The sequence below is a fragment of the Marmota flaviventris genome, chromosome 4, assembly GCF_047511675.1.
Source record: "Marmota flaviventris isolate mMarFla1 chromosome 4, mMarFla1.hap1, whole genome shotgun sequence".
Classification (NCBI taxonomy): Eukaryota; Metazoa; Chordata; class Mammalia; order Rodentia; family Sciuridae; genus Marmota; species Marmota flaviventris.
Genome location: NC_092501.1, coordinates 18733617 through 18759318, shown reverse-complemented (window position 1 = coordinate 18759318; position 25702 = coordinate 18733617). Strand labels below are relative to the sequence as shown.

Below are 25702 nucleotides of genomic sequence, written 5' to 3'. Positions count from 1 at the left end.
TCTTTGAGAAGATGACAGTGGCACAGGATCCCGAGGGTGTCAGTCACATGAAGCTCTGAAGCAGTCCTGTCCCATAGAACTCCCAGAATGCTGAAAATGTTCAATGCCCTGCTGTTCAAGGTGGTAGCTGCCAGTCACATGTGACTGTTAAGCAGTTGAAATGTGGCTGGTGCAATGGAGGAACTGAGTTTTAAATTTTATTTAACAGGAATAACTTAAATTTAAATTGCTACCTGCGCCTAGTAACTATCCTGTTGGACAGTGCAGCTCAGGTAGAGAGAAGAGCTTGTGCAGAGGTCCCAAGAATATGGTCGCAATGCAGCCCCAGTGTGAGATTTGTGACTAGAGGCTGTGTTCAGTCTTTAAAGGGCAAATCTGCAAAATTCATGGATGCTTCCTGCTTCTGTTTTGTGGGCCCCAGGAGAACCTACGGAGGAATAACACTTAGCCGGGTGGGAATTAAAACCCCTGCTCAACAAAGAACCAATTTCCTTTCCTCCAATGGGCTCATGCCCACATTGTCTGACTCACCACTCTCGACTAGTTTCCTCTGCTAGCGTCTGTGCCTGGCCTTTGTCTGTGCAGGATGCAGCCTTTCCACTGGCCAAGCTTGTTCATTCTGGGAACGAATCCTGTCTTTGTTCTTTCCTTGTATTTTCTTGTATCAAGAGGTTAGGACCTTTACCATGGCTCTGTCGGGGGGGGGGGGGGGCGGTCACTCTGTATTTGACGTGCTGCCTCCCATCCATCCCAGGGGCCTCCTCTTTTCTGGAACTTCTTTTTTTCCTCATTGCTAAAGATAGCACAGTCAGCCCTGGTTTGAAAGAGAAACTGGGGTTTAGAGATAGTTTTACCTTGAGTTACCACTTTGTGTTGCACAGGAAAGAAGAGAGGGGTGAGGAGGCGGGGAGGGAAGGAAAGGGAGAGGAGAGGACCCAGAGTTGTTTCCAGTGGTTTCCACACATGCTGCACATGAATTGAGCACTTTCAGGCCCTGGAAGCTTCTGTACTTCTTGTCCAATGACTGTGCTATTCCAGGCAGCCACTGGCTGGTCCCAGCAGTGGGAGGAGGAGGGAGAGCCATGGCAGGGAGCAGCTCTGCCCATCCAGCGTGGGTGGAGGTTCAGCTCCACAAGATTCCCAGGAGAAAGGGAGGTCAGGTAGCCAACCCTGGCTCAGCGTGCTGAGGATTAGAGGAGCCCTGCTACACAGCCTCTAATCCTGGACTGGCATGGAGTCACCCGTCATTGGTTGCTCCTCCCTTTGTACTTGCATACCCCAAAGAAAAGATTACCCAGTACCTCCCTGAGAGTTACACAGAACCCGGCGGAGAGGATAGAGTGCTAAACTGGAGGTGCTGAGCCCATCTCCATAGGTTGAATGGTCACCCCACCTTTTCTCCTTGGTCCTAGCTGACTCTCTACAATTCACTCAGACCAATGGTGATGGTGCGGGGTGGAGAGAGAGGGGGCACAAGAGGAAAGGGCAGAGGCTGGGGACCTCAGGCTGTAGCATGTACCAAACAGCCCCCTTTGCGCTGGCAACCTTGACCCCTCTGGTGCAGGAGTCTGAGGTTATAAAATGAACCTCTGTGGTCCCTGGACAACGCACTTCTACAAGCAGAAGTCTGCTTCTGCTGCCTCCGCAGAGGTCTTCCTGGAACAGAAGTGTGAAAATCCATCTGAATCATGCGCTTTGGCCTTTGTGTGGAGACAAACGTGCAGTGCCCCATATGAACACCTGCTTCTGCACGTACTTGCCTTCACTTTTTTGCATGGGGTCTCTGGGAGAGAAATCTCCACGGTGGGAAGGGGCTGTGAGACACTTAAATCTGCAGGGTTCAATTGAAGGCCCCATAAGTTCCATGGGATGGGGTGGGATTAGTCCAGCTGAATTATTTTGTCTTGTAAAAAGTTATTTTTTAATTGGAAACCAGGCAGGTTTATTAAAGAAAAGTTGGGAAATTTACAAAAGGAGGAAGGAGTAAGAAATTACCTCCAATTCTACGGTCTAGTCACATCTGTCCCTGTTAACCTTTATTTAGACGTGTTATCTACAAGTGTTTCCTACTAAAGGGCGGTATGGCTGTAATTATTATATATATATAAAATTTTGCACACTGGTTTTTAATTTAATATGAAATAACATGGGGATAGTAAACACTGCTTTGTAATGTCTTTGGGACATATCCTCAAGTTCTCATGGTTTGGCATTGGGCATCTTGAGTCATAAAGTCTAGGTAACTAGCTGGGGCCACACAGTGAGTGGACGATAGAGCCAGGCCCAGCCACATCTCACAACTCCAAGGTGAGCATCTGTTGTGCTCTCTGATTACCTCCTCGATATGGGCTGTATACCCCTGCCAGTGTGTCCCTTCAGTACACTGGTGAATTTACCACCTTTGCCTACTTCCATTGGGGATCATGGCACCACCCATTGCAGGACACGTCCCCAGAGGTGAAAGCCAGGTCATCCCCTTCCGTTGTGGCAGCTGTAGAGACCCATAGCATCATAACACATAGCAGTGTTCATTTGGGCCATCTGTGCCTCCTGCTTCTCCCAATCCAAGTTTTACCTCTTGTCCTCGTCCTAGCTCTGGAGCAGGTAGGAGAAAGAGCCAAAGGGAATAGGGACAGACTGGCTGGACCATCCACAAGGCCTCGGACTGTGCTGCTCCCTGACTTGCTCCTGTCAGGGTAGGTGGGAAATGTGGTCCCTCCAATCTGACCAAGTTCTTCCCTCCTGCTCAGGACTGGCCTCCGGGTGTGCATTTGCACAAGGGCTCATGCTTAGGAGGCCCTCCTGCTCCATTGGGTTAACGCTGTGCTGTAGCCTTCTTAAAATTCCTAGCAGGTTTTGAACAAGTGCCCTGCATTTCCATTTTGCATTGGGTCTTACCAGCTGGACCTGCCCTGATCATACTCTGAACACGCCTTACCCTAGTCAGTTGTTTTCGTTTTACTGTAAGTGTATCCTTGACATTTAGGACTCACCTTGCACACTGGGAGGTGTTTTAGTGGAAAGACAAAGTTTTCAGAATCAAACAGACCTTGTTTCAGATGACTACATACTAGCTCTGGCTCTTTAGGTGATGAACTGGGTCATTTGGAGCCTCAGGGTGCTCATCTGTAAAGTGGAGTGAAGACTGAGAGATGAGTGAAGCAGATCGCATAGCGCCTCACGTACACACCCACGCTCCATGTTGCCTCTTGTCCCTCCCTCCCAGTGCTGGTATACAGTAGGTACTTAACAATTTACTAAATATTAGATTGAATTTCAGTTTGTGCTTCTCCATTTCCAGATGTCACCTAGTCTCTGGGTAAGTGCTAGGGACCATTCTGTTAGAAGGGCTCATTCCAGGTATTGAATGTGATTCCACGTTCACACTTGAGGAATCACACCCTGGGCCGTGTAACTGGGCTGCTTATTTTAATAAAATGAAAGTTCACATTCAACATATCATGCTACAGAGCTCCGGCTAACAGACACACCCCCGGCTGCACCAGGTTCTGGGCTGTGTTGGATGTGTACCTTCTCTCACAATCCTGGAGGTGGGCGTGAACCCCAGTCCCCTTTCCTGTGGCCAGCTGTGGCCAGCTGGCCTCATGGTCTTTGTTCTGAACCACTACACACCACTCCTTCTCCCTCGAGGGGCAGGTGGGAACACGGCCCGTGGGTTCTGGTTTGGGGGTGTGTGGAGGAGCACTTTTCAGTAAACTCTGATCCCAAGAAAGTCCTGGGCATAGGCTGAGAAAGGGCAAATGTCCCGTGGCAGATTGGAGTGGAGCCTTGTGCCCTGGGGAAACCCAGTGGATCAGGGAGGGACCAAGGCCTGGGCAGAAGTGAAGCTGTGGCCAGGTTGGCTAGTTCCTGTAGGTCAGGATCTGGGACTGGCGCCTTGGGGTGTCTGGGACTGAGTTTGGGGCCGAGAGCCAACTGAGCCTGGGGCGGCCTGTGGGCTGTGACTGAATTAGGCCTCGGAGCCCATGGGCTCTCCTGGGAGCGCCCTGAGGCTGCTGGTGGTGGGGTGCATGTCCTTGGGGGGCAGCTGGGAGCAGGCTGTTCAGACAGATCTGAGAGGCTTTCACTTTGGTTTTGCAGTGAGCTGTATAAGCATCACACACAGAGTCAGCCATCAGCCCCAGCAGGAGGGAGACCTCCCTGAGGCCGGCACACCCATGGATGGTAAGGGTAGGAGATGAGCCGCCCCCCATCCCCCCATCCTCCACCAGGGTCTAAGAGCAGGAGAACCTACTAAGCTTTCATCATTAAGTTGTTTATAAGCTCTTCGGGGTTTTTAACCTTTTAAAAAACATACTCTGTGGAATCATTTTGGAAGGGGATGAATGCCCAGGCATTGCAGATGAACACTGGATTGTCCCAAATGGGACAAATTGGGATGATGATTGCTTTACACGACCTGGCAATGAGGCACCTATGACAGCAGATTTTGATTTAGAAAATCATGTGAAAGTGAGCCGCGCGCCGTGGTGCATGCCTGTAATTCTAGTGGCTTGGGAGGCTGAGGCTGGAGGATTACGAATTCAAAGCCAGCCTCAGCAAAAGTGAGGCTCTAAGCAACTCACTGAAACCCTGTCCCTAAATAAAATACAAAATGGGGCGGGGGATGTGGCTCAGTGGTCGAATGCCCCTGAGCTCAATCCCTAGTACCCAAAACAAAAGGGGGAAAAAAAAGAAAAAGAAAATCATGTGAAAGTGGTTTGATGGTTGAAGTATGAGCTTTGGAAAGAGAACAGTTAAAAAAAAATGGTGGCTTCTGGAAAGCTTTGTAAGTAATTAAACTGTAAAATATATCAAACCCCAGGGCTTTAGTAACTTCTTCCCAGGGAGGAGCATCTTGGCTTTTTTATTTTTCTCCTTCTTTTAAGCTTTAACTTTCTTCCTCCCTTCTCCTCCTTTCCCCTCCCCTCCCCTTCCATCATTTTTTCCTTTCTTTTGTGTTTTCTGTAACCCTGGTTGGGGTCCTTAGCCTTAGAGCGGTTTCTGAACCGCAGTGTTTTGGATATTGTGGTTACTCCACTCCTGTCTCTGCCCAGTAAATGCCAGTTTACTGCTTTAGGTTCTGACCACCAAAATGTCTGTGGCATTCCCTGGGAGGCAATGTCACCCCAGCCGCTGCTTGGAGGAAAGGAGAACATTTTTCCTACTGACAGATGTTGCTAGGCAGGTGAGGTGATGGGGGGTTCTCTCATTTCATCTCTCGTTCTACCAAAAAAAAAAAAAAAAAAAGCAAAAGAAAGGGCAGGGGTGCAGGAGGTTTGCTAGTTGGGAGACTGTCGGTGCTGTCTGATGTGGCTACATTGCTAAAAGTTCTTGTGGATACCTTCAGGACCAAATTGTCACCTGTGTAATCCAGAGTAACAAACAAGCAAGCGAACTAAAAATAAACCCCCAACACATCAACAACAACAAATAGGGAAGTAAACCAGGCCAGGAGGCTTTGGAATTTAACTGAAAGTGGCCAGCACAATTAGCCTAAGACTCCTTCCTGCAGAAGCTTTCTCAGGAGACCTCTCTGCATAGGGCTGGCTTGGGTGTTGATATGTGAAGAGGCTGAGAACATGTGGCATAAACATCGACTGATATTGTTGGCCATTTAACTCAGCCTGTGTAATGCAGCAGGAATGGCTCCCGGTGGCATGTGACTCCCCTTCCAGACCGGTATGCAGTGGCTGGGACCACTCTTTCTCTTTCCTTCTCTCCTTTGCTTACACGCCCCCCTCCTCTGCCCCTTCCCAGGTTCGTGAGAGCTTAAGTGGAGGCTCTTCATGATTGGCATGCAGAAAGCTGGTAGAATGTTGTTGGAATTTTCTAGGGAGGTTCATGCGCGACACCCAAAATGACTCCCGGCTTCGGTGGCCGCAGGTCAGCACTTCATGTCAGGTGCCCTGATCTGTTTCAGAAAGGTAAGGTTGCATGACGTCACCCTACCTCTCCCCAGCCCAAGGGGAAATCGAGGGGTTCTTTTTATTCTTTAGTCCAGGTGGCATTTCTGACCATATTCTTGGCGCTAAGCGTTTGTGCATGAGTATGCGTTTTGTCTGTACCTCCACCCCCTCCTGTTTAAAAGAATTTTAATAAATGATTCACAACGGTTGTTTAACATGTGACCTAAAACGGTACCTCATGACCCCAGTGAAATCAGCGATCCCAATGTCAGTAAGTCTGTGTGCTCTTTTTATGCCACTTACTAAACTCTTTCATAAAGAAAAATCGCGCAGCTACTGGAAAACAGACTGCATTATCACCAGATCGGGGGACAGCAAGGGGACCGCATTCAGAATTCCGAAATCTTAGGAAGTCTCTTAGGGTTGAGGTGTCCTGTGTTAATTGCTGGAATTTTTCGACAATGGAAAATGAATGTAAAGGCATGAAGTGTCTCGCGTCTGTTGAGTGCAGGATCAGACTCATTCTGAAGCCCGAGGGAGTGCCGGGGTTAGAAGCCATGGGCAGGGGAGGTTTTGCCAGGAGACAATGCTCGTGGCTTCTAAGTACCTCCGAAGTTGGCCGCAATATGAATTTCAGCAACTCTTGGGTATCTTTAAAAAAAGTTAACAATTTAAAGCAAAACTCTTTTAATAGTCCCCAAGCAAACAAGTAAGCTATAAACTTCCGTAGTGAGGCTAGAGGACATATTTGGACCCAGAAGTGATGATCTGTTAGCAGCCTCAAGTACAACCAAACATGACTCACCTCGTTTTTTTATCTGATGCAATTAAAAGTAGCTTCAACACCCGCGGTAGAGGAATACTGGTTTTCAAGTCCACACTCATAAAAAGCAAGTCCACACTCATAAAATGGACCTATAATGTATCTTGTACCATGCGAATTTTTTTAGTCTTAAAAAAAAAAATCCATCATGTAGCTTTGCTCTTGGTTTCTGCCTTCTATGCGTTAGAATCTTTTTTGCTTTTCCTGCCTGTTTTTTTTTTCTTTCACATTTTTGCAAAGATGTCAGAAAACCGAAGGGAGAGAGATGGTATTTTCACACACTTGCCCCTCCCCCACGTGCATACATACACTAACAGCTGCCATGTATGATTTTGTGGAATTTGATATTTTGAACAAAATTACTTCCTTACTTTCCATAGTAATATAATAATCAATTTTACCATAGAGGACTGTGTTCATGTCAGGCCTTGGCTGCTCCTAATTAGCAATGCATGGGGTGGCAGGGAAAGCGCTGGAGAGCAGTTTCAAGGGAAAAATCAGCCTTCAAGTTTTACCCAGGCTGGCCTCGGCCCAGGCAGCTCTCTGTCTGCTTGGATGTTAACCACAGGTTTAGTTTGCGGTGTTCTGAGAAAATATTGAGAGCAGCATGTGCAAATGAAATGGAGATGGGCCTGTCCCTCTAAGGCCTGCTGCTTTGTCCATTTTTTTTTTAAGTTTTTATTTTTTCAGTTGTAGATGGACACAATAACTTTATTTTATTTATTTATTTTTATGTGGTGCTGAGGATTGAACCCAGTGCCTCCCATGTGCTAGGCAAGTGCTCTACCACTGAGCTACAACCCCAGCCCCTTTTATGTTCATTCTCCAGTCACTTTTAGAAGGCCACAGCTTTATAAGATAGAGGCAAAAGCCAGAACTAACTTACACATATTCTGTCTTAGGTGGCACTGGGTTTTAGTGGCTGCAGTCAGAAAGGTGAGTGTCTCAAGGCACCCACTTTGGGAAATGGATGTTTTCCCAATGAGTAGTTAGACAGTTTATAAAGTTCCAACCCTAATGTTCTCATTTAGTGGAAGGGATTTAAGGGAAATAAACCCTGTGTATTCCCAACACCCAGAGACCCGTATGCCTTACCCTTTCTGATGAAATAGCACATTCTGCTAAGGTCTACATTCCCATAAGCTTAAAGACAGTCAGAAATTCAAGTCGGTTGAACAAGTGTTTTTTCGGGGCTTCTAATCTGCCTCTAGTAGCACTGGGCCGGGCAGGCACTTGGGAGTTTGAAATATTTCAGGATGTGGATAATGTTCTTAAAGCGCTTACAATTTAGAAGGCAAAGGTCCTCTCTGGCAAACCTCACCTGGTTTTCTGCAGCAGAAACTGTATTTGTCCTCTGGGGGATATCTTGTCACAATGATTTTTGTTTTCGTTTGGTACCGGGGATTGAACCCAGAGGTGCATTACCACTGAGCTCCAGCTCTAGCTAGCTCTTTTTGATTTTTCTTTTGAGACAGGATCTCACTAACTTTCGTAGGGCCTGGCTAAGTTGCTGAGGCTGACCTTGAACTTGTGGTCCTCCTGTCTCAACCTCCTGAATCACTGGGATGACAGGCATGTACCACCATGCCCAGCTCTTAAAAAAAAAAAAATTATTGAATAGTATGAAAGGTACATCAGAATTAGCTAAGAAGTATTGATTGATTGCCCACTCTCTTTGCGACCTTCTGTGGACTTGTGAAAATTTTAGTGTTTATTCTTAAGGGTAATTTAGGACAAATGGTCACACTGTTTGGAATGTCAAAACAACTTGAGGGACACAAAGTAATAAAGAACAGATCGATTCTATTTCTTTGTAGACTGGTAATTCTTGGACTTTGCTTCACAATGGGGAGCTATTAAAAATCCCGATGCCCTGTTTGAATCGGACTCTTTGGAGGTATAACCCAAGCATTGATATTTTTTAAAACTCTCCAAGTATTTCTGAAGTCTCACCAACTTTTGAGATCTAGTGATGTGGATAACTTTACCAAAAAGTATTGTGCCAGGTGTGGTGGGAGGCTGAAGCGGTAGGACCATAATCTACAGCAACTTAGCAAGGCCCTAAACAACATGGTGAGATCTGTCTCAGAATAAAAATATAAAAAGGACTGGGGATGTGTCTCAGTGGTAAAGCACCTCTGGGTTCAATCCCCAGAGCCAAAAACAAAACAAATTTTTAAAAAGTCTTATAGGTTTGTTTTTTAGCTTAGGCTGTATAAGATGGATGTGGGAATGGACATTTCCCTAATGATGATGTCACTCAACTGAAGAATGTTTGACCTTCTGGAGGCTGACCCTCTGTCCTCTGCATTAGTGAACTAGGCATGAATGGAGTTATGCCTTTTTTCTGGTTCAACAAACCTGAACCAAGGATGCTGAGCCCATCAATCAACTAAGTTGCCTAAGGTTTTCTGAACCTTGAGTGTTTTTATTCAGGGAGGCCAGATGTTGCTAGAGATGTTTGAGTCTCACAGAGGAAGGTGGTCATAAGACTAATTACATGTGCCCTTGAAATAGTTTTGCAGTGTCTGCAACCTGCAAGGAAAGAGAAGCCCCCTCTTGGTGTACTGGGTGGCTAGGAGATGGAAGTAACTCATTAAAAATATAGATGTTACCAAAGTCTGTACAACTCACAATGGAGTCTTAGAGTTGAAAAGTTTTTCAAGAATGAGACAGACGTTATTACCCTGTATACATGTATGATTACACTGCTGGTGTGACTCAGCACCATGTACAGCCAGAGTAATCAGAAGTTATGTTCCATTTGTATAACATGTGTCAAAATGCATTCTACTGTTATGTATAACTAATTAGAACAAATAAAAGATGATTTAAAAAGATAGGGTGGGGCTGGGGATGTGGCTCAAGCAGTAGCGCGCTCGCCTGGCATGCGTGCGGCCCGGGTTCGATCCTCAGCACCACATACAAACAAAGATGTTGTGTCCGCCGAAAACTAAAAAATAAATATAAAACTTAAAAATAAAATAAAAAGATAGGGTGGCTCAGTAGTTCACAAAATGCAGCATCAGTTGTTACCTGACTGGTTAGAAATGCAGAGCCTCAGGCCCCACCCCAGACCTCCGAGGTCAGAAACTGGGCATAAACCTCGCATCTGTGCACTCAGAAGTTCTCCTGGTGGCTTCCAAAGTTTGAGGGTCACTCTATCCCCTTGTGCATTTATAGTCACACAATTCACTTACATGGAGATTAAGTGCTTCTCCTTGAAATCACCTAGGATCAGAGGAAGAATGGAGCTAGAGACTAAGATCACTCAGTCCTGAAATCTATCTCTGTCCCCTGTACCTCTGTACCAGATCATCCTAACATCTCCAGGTGCCGTGAATAACTGCTTTAAGAAAACACTTGCTATCTTAAAATCCCAAAGCATAAAGAAACATTCAGTGTTGCCTCATCTGACCCTCCCATCTTACAGACGAGAAAACTAAGATCTACAGGGAGAACCAACCTTCCTAGGATGTCTAGTTGTTGATACCAGAGCCTCTGTAAGAAGTGGGACTACTTCAAACCAAAACAGTGCCCGCCCCCCCTCCTTTCATTAGCCTGACCTGCCTCTTCCGTTTCATATGGATCCCTACCTAGTATTTGGCTTTAATCACATCAGTTAAAATGCCCAGGTTAACTGTCAGGCAACTCTAAGAAAAAGAGCTGCTAGTTTGAGAATTACCACTCTTTGAAATTAACCTAAAATTGTATTTTGGTTTAAAATTGGCTTGAATTTGATAACCATCCTTATTCTCTTACTAGAAAAACCTCAGCAGGATACATTACTGAAAAGAAAATTGAGGATACAGGGACGATTCCTGGAGCATGTGTTTCCTCTCAGAATCATGTGGATTAGACACATTTGATCAGATCACACACAGAAGTGATCTTTTCTTCAGATTTGGTTAAAAGGGGAAAATGTGACAACAAGTCTGTTTATTGGATGTTTTAGAATTCTATACTTGATGTGGTTAGTGGTATTTACATATTTTGCCAGTGTTCAAAGACTGAATCTAATCCATATTCTCAGCAAAGCTTCATCTTTCCACGCTTTGTAGCAGCACACAGGGAACATTTAGCCAGGAAGACAAATTGAGAATGATACACAACTGATATCTACGTACAAATGCACATTAAATAAGTGCGTACGTAGACAGAGATGCTTATTTGTTCTACACATCTACCATGTGCCAGGCCCTGACGTGGTGTAGAACATGTAGATTGTTTTCAAAAAATCATGGTCAGGAGGGTGGCACACGCCTGTAATCTCAATGGCTCGAGAGGCTGAAGCTGGTGGATTGCAACTTCAAAGGCAGCCTCAGCAAAAGCAAGGCACAAAGCAACTCGGTGAGACCCTGTCCATAAAAAAAATACAAAACAGGGCTGGGAAGCTGTCTCAGTGTTCGAGTGCCTCTGAGTTCAGTCTCCGATACCTCCAACAAAAAAAAAAAAAAAAAAAATCACAGGACAGAGGAGAGGTCAGGTAGGTAATTAAGTAGCTGATTATGTAAGAGTGTCAAGTTGAGCTGGCAGAACGGGAGGGGTTTCTGGAGCTCCTGCAGGGGGCCACTGGTGCACACTCCCAGGAGTCAGGGAAGGCTGCCTGCGGGAGGTGACTTGTGAGCTGCAATTTGAAGGATGGGGGTTCTCCTGGTGAAAGTGTGCAGAGAGGGACCAGTGCATACAAAGGCCTTAATGCCTGTGTGTGGTGTCTTCCATGGAGCAGTAGGGCCTATCAACCCTAAATCTTATTCATGTGTATAAACATTAGCCATTTGGCTTTTTAGAGAACTTTGTGTAGCAGTTATTCAATACACTTTCCCCAAAGCTCCTTTTTTCCATCTCAAAGATTCAGATGTTCCCCAGAAAAGTTTCTCAGTAGCAAATTCACCACATCCTATGTTACTCAGAAAATGGAAAGATCTGCTCTAACCCCAGAAGTCAAACCAGCTCCCTGGAATTTAACTTGCACAAAGCCAGGGACGTTCTGGCCAGCGTGGGTTTTCTGAAAAAACGTCTCTCGAGATAAACCGACTCCAGTTCTGAGTGGATCTGAATTCACTGCACTCTGAAAGCTCTGGGTCCTTCTGGAAGTGTCTTCAAAGAGGAGAAAATTTTACAGTGAGGAGCCGGGGTATTTTGTTCACTAAATCGTTATGGATGGAGTTAAGTGAGTTGTGCTGAACTGCCTGCCCAAGACGGCAGAGGGAGAGGAAATTACTGCCCGCTGGCTAGCCTCTAACAGACTTCCAACCAAGCCATATGTATAACAATGCTTGCTTTAAAAGTATTCCTAGGAGCTTAAAAACATCTTAATTTGCGTGAACAATGGTAATTATTATTATCACTTGCCTTGCAGAGCACTGGCACATTATGCTAAGACCTTTACAACCATTCTGTACAGCAGTGATCAGGACAGACATTACTATCTCGTCTCCACTTGACAGATGAGGAAATTGAACCTTACAGTCCTCAGATTTCAAAGATGGAAGGGACCTTAGAGAGCCTTTCATCCAGCTTTCTCATTTTACAAAAAAAATCCCTCCCTGAGATTCAGGAAGTCAACTGACCTACTGTCCCGAGGGGCTGCTATCATGGCTATAGGACCAGTACTTGGGTTTCTGATCTTGCTCACCAATTTTTCACTCCACTGTTGTCCTTGGGAGAATAAGAATTTGTTTCTTCAGGATAAATTTTGTTAAAACCAGTCCCACTGCTGTTTTATGAACCCACATGCATATAGGAAAAGTGTGTTGTTTTTATGATTTTTCTGTATGTAGGTAGATAGATGTATATGGTGGACATCACACCACACATGGATGTCTTTGGGGAGATGGGAGTGGAATTGGACTAGGCAGAGTTTCAATGGAGACTTCAACTTTATCTGTATAATTTAATTGTTTTGATAAAAAAAAAAATCAGAGTCAAAAATGACAATGATGGCAGCATATGTTTGGGGTGATGAGTGATGAGTTTGTAGGTATTTGTTATACTCTTGCTATTTTTGAATATTTAAAGTAAATCCCCACCTCTAAAACCATAATTTTATAAAATATTTTAATATTTTAAGAAAGAAAGACAGTAATGAGGAAAGAAAAAGAAAAGAAGAATTATGAGGTTCCTGGTGGTGAGGCTGACGTCAGACCTCTCTTTGCTCACAGTCTCTCTTGTTATGGCCTTGGCAGAACCTGTACGTCGGATGCATTGTTTTGCATGTTTTGATTCTTCTAATAACTTTAGCAGGAGAGGCAGGCTCCCTCCTCTCAGTTATGAAACCACTGGCTGTCCCTTTGTGCCTGCCATCTCTCTGGCGCTGAGCATCACACTCTGCCTGATGAGAGGAATATGGAGTACCTGGGCGCAGCACCAATGTGGTTTTGGAAGCTCTGGTCAGCGAACGTGTAAACAGAGGAAATGCCACACAGTGAAAAGACCCTCAGCCATGTACCTGGCACTGTGACCTGATTAAGTAGCCAGTTATGAGAGACTCAGGGTTGCATGATCTCAGGTGGTTCATCCCACTTTTGGGGTCTCGGTCTCAACATAAATGGGAAATGGTCGTATTTGACTTAACTACCCATGTGGTGGTTCTGGAGATCAGAAAACTGACGAGATGAAAACACTTACTAACCCACCAACTGAAAAACACCCAACAAAAGAGAGATGGCAGGATTATTATTGCTGTTATGAATCATTCCAAAAGCTGTCATGGTGACATGAATCATCGTATGGTAATGTCGTGGCAAAGGCCCAAACCCGGGTTAGTAGCATTGACCCGGTAATCTCAAAATTAGTCACAGAGGCCCAGCCAGTGACGATCCAGCAGCACTATTGTTACCAGTGAAGAGGGTGCCATCAAAAAGCATGCCATCCACTCTCTCCCCAAAAGAAAAGAGCCCCACCCCTGCCCTGAGTGTTGTGGGTACATGTCCCACCATTAGCCACTGCATCAGCCCTGAGAGGGAGGGGACCTGGGTCCAGGTCCTACTCCTCTATCCAAGGATGTGACTTGGGCTGACTCATGTATGACCCAAACTTCACTGGCTTTCACTTTTTCCTCTGTAGAATGAGTGGGTTCAATGAAATAATCTCTAATACCTTTCTTGCAGTCTGTGACAATTAGCCTGACTTTGAACGTTAGTCCCTCTGTGTTTATGGTCTTTGTGACCTGGCATGTAGGGACTACCCCTGAGATTCATATCTGCACCTACCTTCTGAGAGCCCCTACAGTAGAGCTGAGGATTCTTTCCCTTTCCATTAACACATCATAACCACATATTTATGGGGTCCGGTGTGATATTTCAATGCATTATAAATCATATGTATTGATCCAATAGGGGCAATTAGCATTGCCATCTCTTTATCACTTCTTTATGTCTGGGGATTCCAAGCTCCTCTCTTCTACTTCTTCTTAAACTATTTAATAGATTATTGTGAACTAACCTACCGTGCTGTGGAAAGGCAGAGCCAGCACAGACCTGACCCCGAGCATGGCGCTTTCTTTGATTTGGCCACATGATAAAGGCGTACCAAACCCAGAAAACATTCTCTTGCCTGGCCGTGAACCCTCTCACCTGGATTATATTTTATATATTAGCTCAAGAGAATAGATGGAATATTTGTTACTCAGGTGGAAAAGTGAATGGAGTTAAACTGGGAGTGGATTTAAATTCCCCAATTGGTCTTCGGGAAGCTGTGGTGCATATTCCAGTATGTTTGGTGGGGTTGGCCTAGACACTGCCATATTCCAGGCCGTGGTTCTTGGCTTCTGCTTTTGAGTGGCTGAACATCACAAAAGGAAGAGCCAGTGGCTGAGTCTGCACAGGCTCGTACTACAGAACTTCAGCCATGTCCTGTTGCTGTTCCACAGCCCCTAGGTCTCCTGTTGGCCGCTGGTCTGCTTCACAAAGCAGCTGTTTTGACTCTCTGTTTCCTTAAGCCCCAGCCCCAGTCCTGCTCTCTCCCCTCTCAGCAGTCCTCTGTCCCTGACTTTATTTTCTCTTCATGTTTACATTGTTTTTACATCCATCTCTGTCTCCAAGGAAGATTCATCTGCCTTGGCAGAGGGCATCTACAGCCCACCTGGGGGTAACAACGATGAGGATGATGACTGGAATGGTAATGGCAATGACAATGACAACGGTCATAATAATAGTCGGAGCAGTGGTTGCTTACTGTGTCCTAGGAGCTGTGCTGGACAATTTGTGCACTCCTGTCTCTCAGCACTCACAGCGAGCCCATAGCTTAGATGTAGCCATCTGCCTTCTAACCATGATGACACCAAAGAGAAGGAATAGCCCACAGCCACCAGCTTTTCAGTAGCCAAGTAGAATTTGTGCCCAGGTTGTTACTAACTCTGAAATATGCTTTTGGCCTCTGGGCAATGTCCCTTCTCTTCCAGCTATGATGCACAGGAGAATCACATTGATATGGTGGGTACTCCATTAACATGACTGAATAGGTGTTAGTTCATTGTATCCTGAACCTTGCTGACTTTTATAGTCAGCTTTTGTACCACTATGATCAAAAGTCCCGGCAAGAACAATTAGAGGAGGAAAAGTTTATTTGGGGGCTCAGGTTATCAGAGGTCTCAGTGCAGAGAGAGCCAGCTCTATTCTCTGAGCCTGAGGTGAGGCAGAACATCATGGCAGAGGAAAGCAGCTCTGGACATGGCCACTAGGAATCAGAGAAGAGTATGTGTCCTACTCACAGGAACAAAGTCTATACCCCAAAGTCATGCCCCCAAAGTGGATTAATGCACTGATTAGGTTAAGGCTCTCCTAGCCCAATACTTTGGCCTCTAAACTTTCTTGCATTGTCTCACATGTGAGATTTTTGGGGGACATCTCATATCTAAACCATAACAGTGGCAGTGAGTCTGTCTTCAAAAGTGTGAGTGGCAAATACCACTTCCTGTGTAGAGGGATATTTTCTGAAAGGAAAACATGTGTCTGATCACACAGAACAGGTCTTCTTTCCAATTGTCTTGCACAGAATGTTACACCCTACATCTCTGGCACCTAGCAGGCTACAGAGCACTCTGACAACTTTACTGCTATGATCCTATTCTATAAGAGAAGACTGTGGCTTCTTTTTATAAATGAGTACACCGAAGCTCAGAGAGGTAAAGACTCTTGCCCAGGGTCACATAGCTGACAAACAGGAATTTGAGGAGTTGAAACGAGAACCCAGGAAGCTTGATTCCAATCTGCTATTTGTTCAGGACAGCTCCCAGTCCCATAGGCACTGTATGACTCCCACTGTATGACTCCACTGTGTCCCAACTAAGAAGACCAAAGAACCATTGTATTTTTATTAATTGATTTTTTTTTTCTCCTAGAGGATAACCAATGCAAAGCCAGTTCTTAGTTCAGCAAAAGTGACCTATTAGGTGTGGAGGGTGATTACGCCCCACCTCTTCCCCAGCTATGAGGACCAAGGCGCTGTTTCTCTTGCTCACAGGGGCACCTGTGTGTCCAGAACTGGAGCTTTGGGCCTGTGAAAGGCTGTCCCCAGCTGACACCCTTTCCTCCCACACTGTTTGCACCCTGGCCTGTGACCATGGGGTGGGGCTCTTATCTACAGGGCGGAGGAACATTCTGTTTCCTGAACCTTCAGGAAGCAGGGCACTCTGGTTGGCAGATGCTCATACCAAAGTTCCTGCCCTAGTTTCCCTTGGTCCTTGTAGTGAGTCCACTTCCCGGAGAGAGTGTCAGGGAACCTCGTGAGAGTCAGTGTGGGCCCTGCAGAGGAATTGGGGAGTTCAATGAAGGTGGTTGAAGTAGGTGGGCCTTCTTTTTGCATTATTCTTTCTGTTAAGCAAATGAAGGAAATGTATTGGTTCATGTGCAGAAGAGACCAGAATGGATCCAGGGGAAGGTGGCTCAAGGTGCTCCCAGGAGGCCACCCAACAGCTGCCTGTACCCTGTATCCAGGCCAGGGTCTTCTCAACTGGCTCTATTCTCAGGCAGGCTCTCCTTAAGTGGAGGCTTAACAACTGATTGAGCAACCAGGCATGACAGAGTATCTTTTTCCTGATTCCTCCAATGAAATTTCAAGGAGCATCCATCCTTGAACTAACCACTTCTCCACTGTGGCCAGCAGGGTGTGGTACTCTGACTGCCTGGGTCTGAGATATGTTGCAAGGGGCTTACTATCCCCATTTTACAGATGAGAAAATTCTGAGGGCTAGAAGAATTCAGCAACTTTCCCCCAATCTCACATCCTGTAACAGGCAGATGGAGGCCCAGGTCTCTGACCACAGTTCACCCTCCAGCAGCCAATCACGGACGGACCCCTGACGCATGCTCACATCTGTAGCTGAGTTAACAAGCCCAGCGTGTTGATAAGTCTTTGTTCAGAGTTCAGGAACAGCCCTTGTATTGTTCTCTTTCCTTTGCTAAGTTTCTCTAAAACTTCTGAGGTATGAACCCCTTCCTCTGCGTCCTGTTGCCTTGAGCTTGCCTCGTCCCCCTTCACGTCCTGTCTCTCCTGTGGTATTGCAAAGGCTTCTCCTTCTCCATCTTGAGGTCTTGGCAACTTTGCATAGCTCAGGACAGACACTCAGTACATGTGGGCTGAACGGACAAACCCCTGAGCACCCTTTTGGCCATCCGATGGCTTCTCTGCCTGTATCTTGGACACTCTCCCTTCCTTTCAGAACAGAATGAAATGCATAACAAGAATTCTGCTGAGTTTTCAGCATTCTAACACAAACTGAAGACACTCTGCCCTCTCCTTGTGGCCAAATATGAATGCATCATTGCATCCCACCTGGGACTGCAAATAAAAAGCACAAGAGATTAGGGATCAATCAGGAACGCTATGGAGCGCAGACAGCTGCTGTGCCACTGTGCCTTCCTGCTGGACTCAGGAGGTTCACGTCCTTCCCACACAGTGGAATGAAACCCCTTGAAACAGTTTTCACCTGCATCTCCCAAACATTCCAGCATTCTCCTTTATGTTGTATTTTATCTTTAAAGCTCTTGAGAGAAATGCTGCTTTAATTTAAATATTTAAAAAAAAAATCTTTCTAAGCAAATAGAGAACCAGGGTTTTTAAACTAATTATACTCTGTGAATTCTTTGTAAGAATTAATGGCTCAGAGAAATGAAAGCTCAGCCCTGGGGGCAGCCAGCCTTACCAGGCCCTGGCTGGATCAGTGCACCCACAGTGTGCTGTTTGTTGTACAAGCATGGATCAGCCTTGGGGTGGCTGTGAGATAGATATTCTCACTCCCTGCCTGGTGTCCAGCTTTGTAACTCACTGGGCTCTTCTCCTTCCTCCCCAGATCCCCGACCTGACTACATGACTGCAAATGTGAGGCTTAGAAGAGGAAAGGTGCATAGAATTGCCTCCCCGCCATACACCTTAGGCCAAGGGGCATCCCTGCTGTCATTGCCTCTGGAGCTTAGGGGGTTGTAGAAAGGACCAGCATCTTTGCATTTCCCCAGTACTCAGTGAGTGCCTTGCATATGGAAAGCACCCAGTTGTCTCTGAGTGGCAGGACAAGCTACAAATCATTATGGATGGGTCTGATCATTTAGTGAGGAGAGAGAGAGTTCTGTGGCTTAGGCCTTATAAAGGCAAAGCTATTCTCCTGAGTTGGATGACCTGGGTTCTCCTTAAGGTTCTGCTACTACCCAGTTATGTGGCTTGGGACAAACTGTTATCCCTCTGTGTTAATAAGGAGGTTCGATGAGCGGATCCCTAAGGGCCTGCAATTCTAAGCCTTCCCTAGTTGCAATGGCTCCAGCTGAATAAAGAAAATTGACTTTTAAAGGAAGACACCTCTGGGTTTTATCTGCTTGGGTAGAATTGGCTCCTGGATAAGTTCCCAGAAGGTCTTAGGATGCCCATGTAGGGGGTCTGTGCTTCCCAAGGCCCCTAAAGGGATCAGTTTGTACCCACCAGTTTCAGTCAGTGCCCACTCTTACCCCTGCCCTTCTGAGAGAAGCCTCTTTGGCATCTAAGTGTCTTTGGAGAGTGGATTAATTTCCTATTGCCACTGCAGTGTGCTGCCACATATATAGTGGCTTACAACAACCAAGTTAATTTTCTTACAGTTCTGGAAGTCAGAAGTCCAAAGTTAGTCTTAGTGGACTAAAGTCAAGGGGTCATCAGGGCCAGTTCTTTCTGGAGGCTCCAGAGAAAACTCTGCTTCCTTGCTTTTTCTAGTTTCTAGAAGCTGCCCGGATTTCCTTGGCTCACAGCCCCTCCTCCACCTTCAAATCCAGCAGGGGATTTGAAGCATCCTCCCTGGTCTGGTTCTTATATCTTTTCTCTCTGATTCCAGTCTTCCTGCCTCTACCTTATAAGGACTAGGTGGTTACATAGGGCATTCCTGGATAGTTTCAGGCTAATCTTATCCCATTTTGAGATCCTTATTTTGATCACATCTGCAAAGTCCTCTTTACTATGTAAGGTAACAGTCACAGGCTGTGGATTTAGAAAATGGACATATTCAGTGGATCATAATTCAATTATCCAGTCAATTTCAGAACCTAGACTTAGGGAGAAGAGTGTATTGAAACTCCTGTGCTGGAATGGGAAATTATAGATAGTCCCCTAGGTGGGTGACCATGTACTGACTTACATGCTTTAGCTGTACAACAGCAAAATCCATTTGCTCTCTGGGCATACTTAGATTCCCCTTTTTGAACTATTCAAGGGCCTTTATTCAGAGAAATGTGTACTCACATGAGATGTCCACATCTCCTCAAAGCCACGGCCATTTCCTTCCTTCTTCCTTCTGTTCATGGAAGTCACTGAGTGCCCTCCCGGTGGGAGGTGGCGTGCTGGCAAAATCCAAGTTGTCTCCAACACATATCCTTTCTTTTGTGGAGCTTAATTTTTCTCACAAATGGGAAAGAATAACAAAGTCATTTTTATCTGGCTCTGAGATGTGTTTTGTACTTGTATTTGAGCGTGGGTGGGCCTGATGTTCTGGGAACTCACTTCAAACAAAACAGCAAAACGGTACATAAGTATCACTCTATATCACTAGATGCATTGAAATTTCAGGTTGTTAATCTTGCAAGCTAAGAATTTTAGGTTTTTGCCTTTCTTTTACTTTAATAGGATGATGAGTCTTTTCCTAATGAAGATTTTAGTTCAAAAGAGGTGTTTAGCTATGATTCATGTAAAATCACTTCTAGTGAAGGTTAAATATAGTTTGGGACAGTAGGTATTAGGTAAGCAAAGTGCTGGCTAGCCCTCTTGTTTTTTTATGCTGGATCTGAGTGGGTAAATTCCTGCAACCTGGGCATACTCTGAAAAGCACTTCTCTCTGTGGCTGATGTACAAATGCCCAGCGTGGTCAGCCTTCCTGGTTGGGAACATAGCTCTTCCCCACCGTGGCCTTCCAAAGGCAAAGAGGAATCTCCAGCAAGATCTCTCTTCAGCCCAGAACGCGAGTGGAGAAAACAGAGCTGACTTCTCTGGAAAAAACATAACCAACCTTGTCTTACTCTGATCATGGAAACCAAATTGACACCTCATTATCGCCTTGTTAGTAAGGACAGTCTGTGTGCTGGACAAACCTGGTAGGAAGAGTTGGCCCTATGAGGGCTGGGTTTTGAGTTAAGCTTAATTGCTCTTCTAAAGCTGAACTACCTAATGCTACCCAAGTCGAAATCTATCATCAGACTTGACCACCCTCTTCTTTTGTATTTTTGTAGTGCCTCCCCATTCCATTGCCGCCAAGATTTGTGCTGGGCCACACTGGAGTCCCTAGAGCTTGGCTACAACCAGGGCAACTCCACCTCCCTGAAAAAAAAGAAAAGGTCTATAACTACCCTTCACCTTGGCCTTCCCAGTATCTTAAAATGCCAGCTTGTTCTGCCCTTGGAGCTCAGCAGGTCTGCTAGCTGGGTGGCTCTTTAACAACTTCACAGCAAGTGTTTGATTTTTCACACAAATGGGAAAGAGTAACAAGATCATTTGTGTTAATCAGCTTTTTGTCACTGTGAAAAATACCTGAGAAAAACAACTTAAAGTAGGAAAGATTTATTTTGGCTCATGACTTCAGTCCATGGTCGACCAGCTTCATTGCTTTAGGCCCGAAGTGAGGCCTAAAGAACCCCAAGGCAGAAGGGTGTGGCAGAGGAAAGCAGCCTACTTCACAGTGGCCTGGAAGGGGAGAGGAGAGGAAGATGGAGGAGGAGAGGGAGCAGGGGAGAGAGTGCGTGTATGGCAGGGGACAAGAAATGCCCTTCCAGGACATGCTCCCCAGTTACCTACTTCCTCCAACCAGGCCCCCCTCCCACAGCCTCCACTGCCTCCCAGTGGTCCATTTAGGTATCAGTGGATTAGTACAACGATGAGGTCAGAGCCCTCATGATCCATCACTTCCCAAAAGCCCTGACTCCGAACACTGCTGCATTGGGTACCACCAGGCCTTTGGGGAACACTTCACCTCCAAACGATAGCATCATTTTTATATGGCTCTGAGATGTATTTTGTACTTGCATTTGAATGTGGGTGTGTCTGATGTTCTGGGAACTCACATCAAATAAGACAGGAAACAGCCGATGAGGGTGTATCAAAGGGACTACATACTTTAATTGCCTGATGCTTCTCTTCTTTTCAAAGCCTGATTGGAGTCTGAATCCTACATACTCAACACCCATCCTCACCAAAGTGAATGTTTACTAAAGAGGCCATCTAATCCCTCCGAGCTGTAGGTTCTTGCCTTGCAAAATTGGGGTGAAAATGACCAAATGAGGTGACACAGGCTAAGCTCTGGCCACACCGGTGTATCATAATAGATGTGATCAGTGTCTCCTATTCCCCTTCCTCCTCTCCACCTCCACACTGCCTCCAGTGCAAAGCGCAAACCTAAGCAGAAGCCGACTTCCACTCCAAAGTGGAAGAGGTACAACAGGCCTGTCTCCAAAGTGGGACAGTTGTGACATGCCACCACTTTCCACACGTCTCCTCTTCTTCCCCACCTGAGCCTCTCTCTCCCTTTGTGCTCTCTCCCTTTGGACTTTTGTTGCACAGTGTCTGGGACAAAGGAGACTAAACTGTCCCAGCTGGGGATTTCCCGCCCCACCTCCCATTCACGAGCATGCTGACTGCATGGCCTGCCCTGTCTGTGGCAGTCCTGATTTCAGATTCCACAGGCCTGTTCTTCCCATTCCGATGTCTTAGAAGTCCAGTTCATCAAATGTTGAACACATTTCTTGATTATACCCACTTCCCACAAGGGATCCTTAAGACCTCAGAGCCCTGACTCTGGTAACCACTCATCCCAGACTTTCTGGCAAAGTCTGTCTCATTTCCAGACTAAGTGTCCTCATTTGGTCCACAAAACACCATAAGCAACCGACATAGATCACCTGAATGGCCCATGTCAGGCAGAACACCATTCCCTCCTTGCTGTCCCATAAGATTCCATGAGAGCTAACTCATGCCTACTACCCCGAATTTAGATTTTTCACTTGTAATTTTTGGGTTGTTGCTTATGTTGTTAGTTGGTTTAAGAGCTGAGTTGTTATTCTGGGATGTGAAATGAGGACAAGGATGAAAATAAGTTTGGCAAAGATATGCATACAGTTCACTCTGCGTACAAATCTGAAACCTGCTTTTTTCACTTAACATTGGAGCATATGGATTTTCTCATGTCATTAAATGTTTTTTTTTTTTTTTTAATTTTTGTTTTTGTAACCGGTGACTTTACCTAAAAGATTCAAGATAGTGTTTATCATTGGCAATGATGGGCAGGGTGGGATGGGGAGAGCAAGGGGGCTGGCTTTAGCATGCTGGAATGTTTTCTATATTAGGCTTGAAACTGAATAAACTTTTTTTTTTGGTATTGAGGATTGAATCCAGAGGTATTTTACCGCTGAGCTAGATCCCCAGCCTTTATTTTAAAATTTTGAAAAAAATTTTAGACAGGGTCTTGCTAAGTTACTGAGGCTGGCCTTGAACTTGCAATCCTCTTGTCTTAACCTCCAAGTCACTAAGGTTACAGGCATGTGCCATCCTGTTTGGCTGGATATACTTTTTTTTTAATGTCTTAAATTTTACATAATAATGTAGAAATTTAAATATCATTAGTAAATGATTACTTGATGTTTAATTATGTAGATATAATTTACTCAGATCAAATCCCATCTTCCCACTATTGGATGTTGGTTATTTTCAACTTGGAACTCTTAAAACAATATAATGTTAAATATCTTCAGATATTTTGTCTTAGAATAGATTTGTAGAATTGAATTTTGGGTAAAAAATATGGGTGTGAGGAATTCATATTGCCAGACTACCTTTTACCAAAGCAGTATGAATTCAGACTAGTACTGACATTCTATCTATTCCATGTAACCTCTCCAGGGCTGGGAATGTAGCTCAGTGATTCAGTGATAGAGAGCACTTGCCTAGCATGCATGAGGTCCTAGGCTCAATCCCCAGTGCCAAAAAGAAAAGAAAAGAAAAAAGGTATCACTTCCACTTAATTTCTCCAGCACTGGTTCTATTTTTATTATCATCAATATTTTTAATGTTGGCTGTTTTGCAAGGTAATTTTTGTTTCTAATGGTTTCCATTTGTATTTCTAATTACCAGGGAGATGGCACGTTTTGTCATATAATTTTCCAGTGGCACTTGTGTCTTTTTAAAACTTGTAAGCCTAGGTGTTTTCAACTCATTTGTAAGTGGCACCCACATAGAAGGGTCTTATTTATGGGGAGGGGGACCAAAGATAAGCAAAAACAGTCCCATGTCCCCTTCACTGAAGCCAGCTGTGCACCTAGACCTCTTGTCTTCCTGCAGTGCCGCCAAGCTCCTGGACAAGCAGCCCTTCTCTGTGCGAAATCCGAACCCTCTGCTACCTTCGCCTGCCAGTCTCCAGCTGGCCCAACTGCAGGCACAGCTCACCCTCCACCGGCTGAAGTTGGCACAGACAGCTGTCACCAACAATACTGCGGCCGCCACGGTGCTGAACCAAGTCCTCTCCAAAGTGGCCATGTCCCAGCCTCTCTTCAGCCAGCTGAGGCATCCATCTGTGCTCGGTGCCCCCCACAGCCACACTGCAGTGCCCCAGCATGCTGCAGCCCTACCCAGCGCCCGGTTTCCCTCGAGTGCAATTGCTTTTTCACCCCCTAACCAGACACGAGGCCCAGGACCCTCTGTAAGCCTTCCCAGCCAGCCTCCCAGTGCCGTGGTGATGCATCCTTTCAGCGGGGTGATGCCTCAGACCCCTGCCCAGCCAGCCGTCATCTTGGGCATTGGCAAGGGGGGCACTGCTCCAGCCACCACGGGATTCTACGAGTATGGCAAAGCTAGCACTGGCCAGGCATACGGCTCTGAGACAGATGGTCAGCCCGGCTTCCTGCCAGCCTCAGCCTCTGCCTCAGGCAGTGTGACCTACGAAGGGCACTATGGCCATGCAGGACAAGATGGTCAACTTGCCTTTTCCAAAGATTTCTATGGACCCAATGCCCAAGGGTCCCACGTGGCAGGTGGATTTCCAGCTGAGCAAACTGGGGGCATGAAAGGCGAGGTAGGGGCCCTGCTGCAGGGTGCAAACAGCCAGTGGGAGAGCCCCCCTGGATTCTCTGGCCAGAACAAACCTGACCTTACAGCAGGTCCCAGCCTGTGGCCTCCACCGCCCAGCCAGCCCTATGAACTGTATGACCCCGAGGAACCCACCTCAGACAGGACCCCTCCCTCCTTCGGGGGTCGGCTCAACAACAGCAAGCAGGGTTTCAGCGGTGCCCGGAGGCGGGCCAAGGAGGAGCAGGCCATGCTGTCTGTGCGGCCCCTGCAGGCTCACGAGCTGAACGACTTCCACGGTGTGGCACCCCTTCACCTGCCGCACATCTGTACCATGTGTGACAAGAAGGTGTTTGACTTGAAGGTGAGTCATCCAGGGCAGGCTGGGAGCCACAGCTGGGAACCTACTCAGGCTCCCGGCCCCATCCAGCTGTGCCAGAAGGTGAACATTTGGGGACTAGGGAACAGAACCTTGCCAGGACTCTTGATTAAGATGACAGGTATTAGAACCTAAACGAATTCACAAATGTGTCAGGGGCGTGGCCTTGCTTTAAGGCCAGTGAGAGATTCCTTGCCTCATTTATAGATGAGCAAGCTGAGACCCAAGGAGATGGAATGACCCCACCTGGGGTGCAGAGAAGGGCTCTGGGACTTGTCTCCTGCCTCCTTGTGGAGGGCTGTTCCTCTGTGTTGGGCCTAGAAGCCACTATTCCTCAAGTACAAGCATTGTATTGAGTTTGAAAGGAAAAGAAAATGTAGAAACTTAGAGTCATGGGCAGGGAGCAATTTTTAGGTGGGACTTAGACAAATTATTATAAGGGGCCTCAGCCTCATGACACCTTCCCACTGGTTTTAAGATGCTTTGAACTGCTATAAATAAAATCCCATTATAGTGTAATTATCCCCCCCAAATTTATTGATGATGCAGTGATATATTCCAAAGCATGATTGTTGATGATGATGATTGTAATAACTGACATATATTAAACCCTTTCTGTGTGCTGGGGTAACTCTATGAGGTATACCTGGGGTTATCTTCACTTCACAAACAAGAAAACTGAGGCACCGAGACGAAATGACGCACCTCAGACCTCCTATCTAGAAAGTGGCAGAGGAGAGATTCAAACGTGGCATGTAACTCAGTGGTGGGTCCTCGTTAGCATGTGTGAGGCCCTAGATTTGATCCCCAGCATTGCAGAAACCAAAACCAAAAACGTGTCTGACCCGCCCCTAGCCTGTGCCTCTTAGGTACTGGACTGTCCTGCCTCCAATTTCTCATTCAGTCATGGAATATAATGAAGTCCTTCCTTAGTGGGAGTCACATCACAGGGTGTTACCTCTGCCTGGGTCAGATCATCCATGTGCGTCCCTGTGACTTGGTGGGACATGCCCTCTCACTTCCAGCTTAGGGAGGGAACTGGCTAACTCTGGAGGTGCTCAAGGATTGTGTCTCTCATAATCCTTTTCT

General features: G+C 46.0%; 1 protein-coding gene and 1 long non-coding RNA gene across 2 annotated transcripts in view; one reads left to right on the top strand and one right to left on the bottom strand.

Moving 5' to 3' along the window:
- The window catches only part of Rbm20 (RNA binding motif protein 20), a 181976-nt gene that overhangs the window by 107474 nt on the left and 48800 nt on the right, over positions 1–25702 (top strand). Inside the window, exon 2 of the mRNA XM_027930004.2 lies at positions 23512–24598. Within this exon, the coding sequence (XP_027785805.2) occupies positions 23512–24598 (1087 nt within the window). The remainder of the gene's footprint in view (positions 1–23511; positions 24599–25702) is intronic.
- Positions 16035–19618, bottom strand: LOC114088423 (uncharacterized). Its single transcript, XR_003582003.2, has 2 exons — positions 19435–19618; positions 16035–17514 (listed from the first exon to the last, which is right to left on the bottom strand). It is a non-coding gene; the product is annotated as an uncharacterized lncRNA (long non-coding RNA).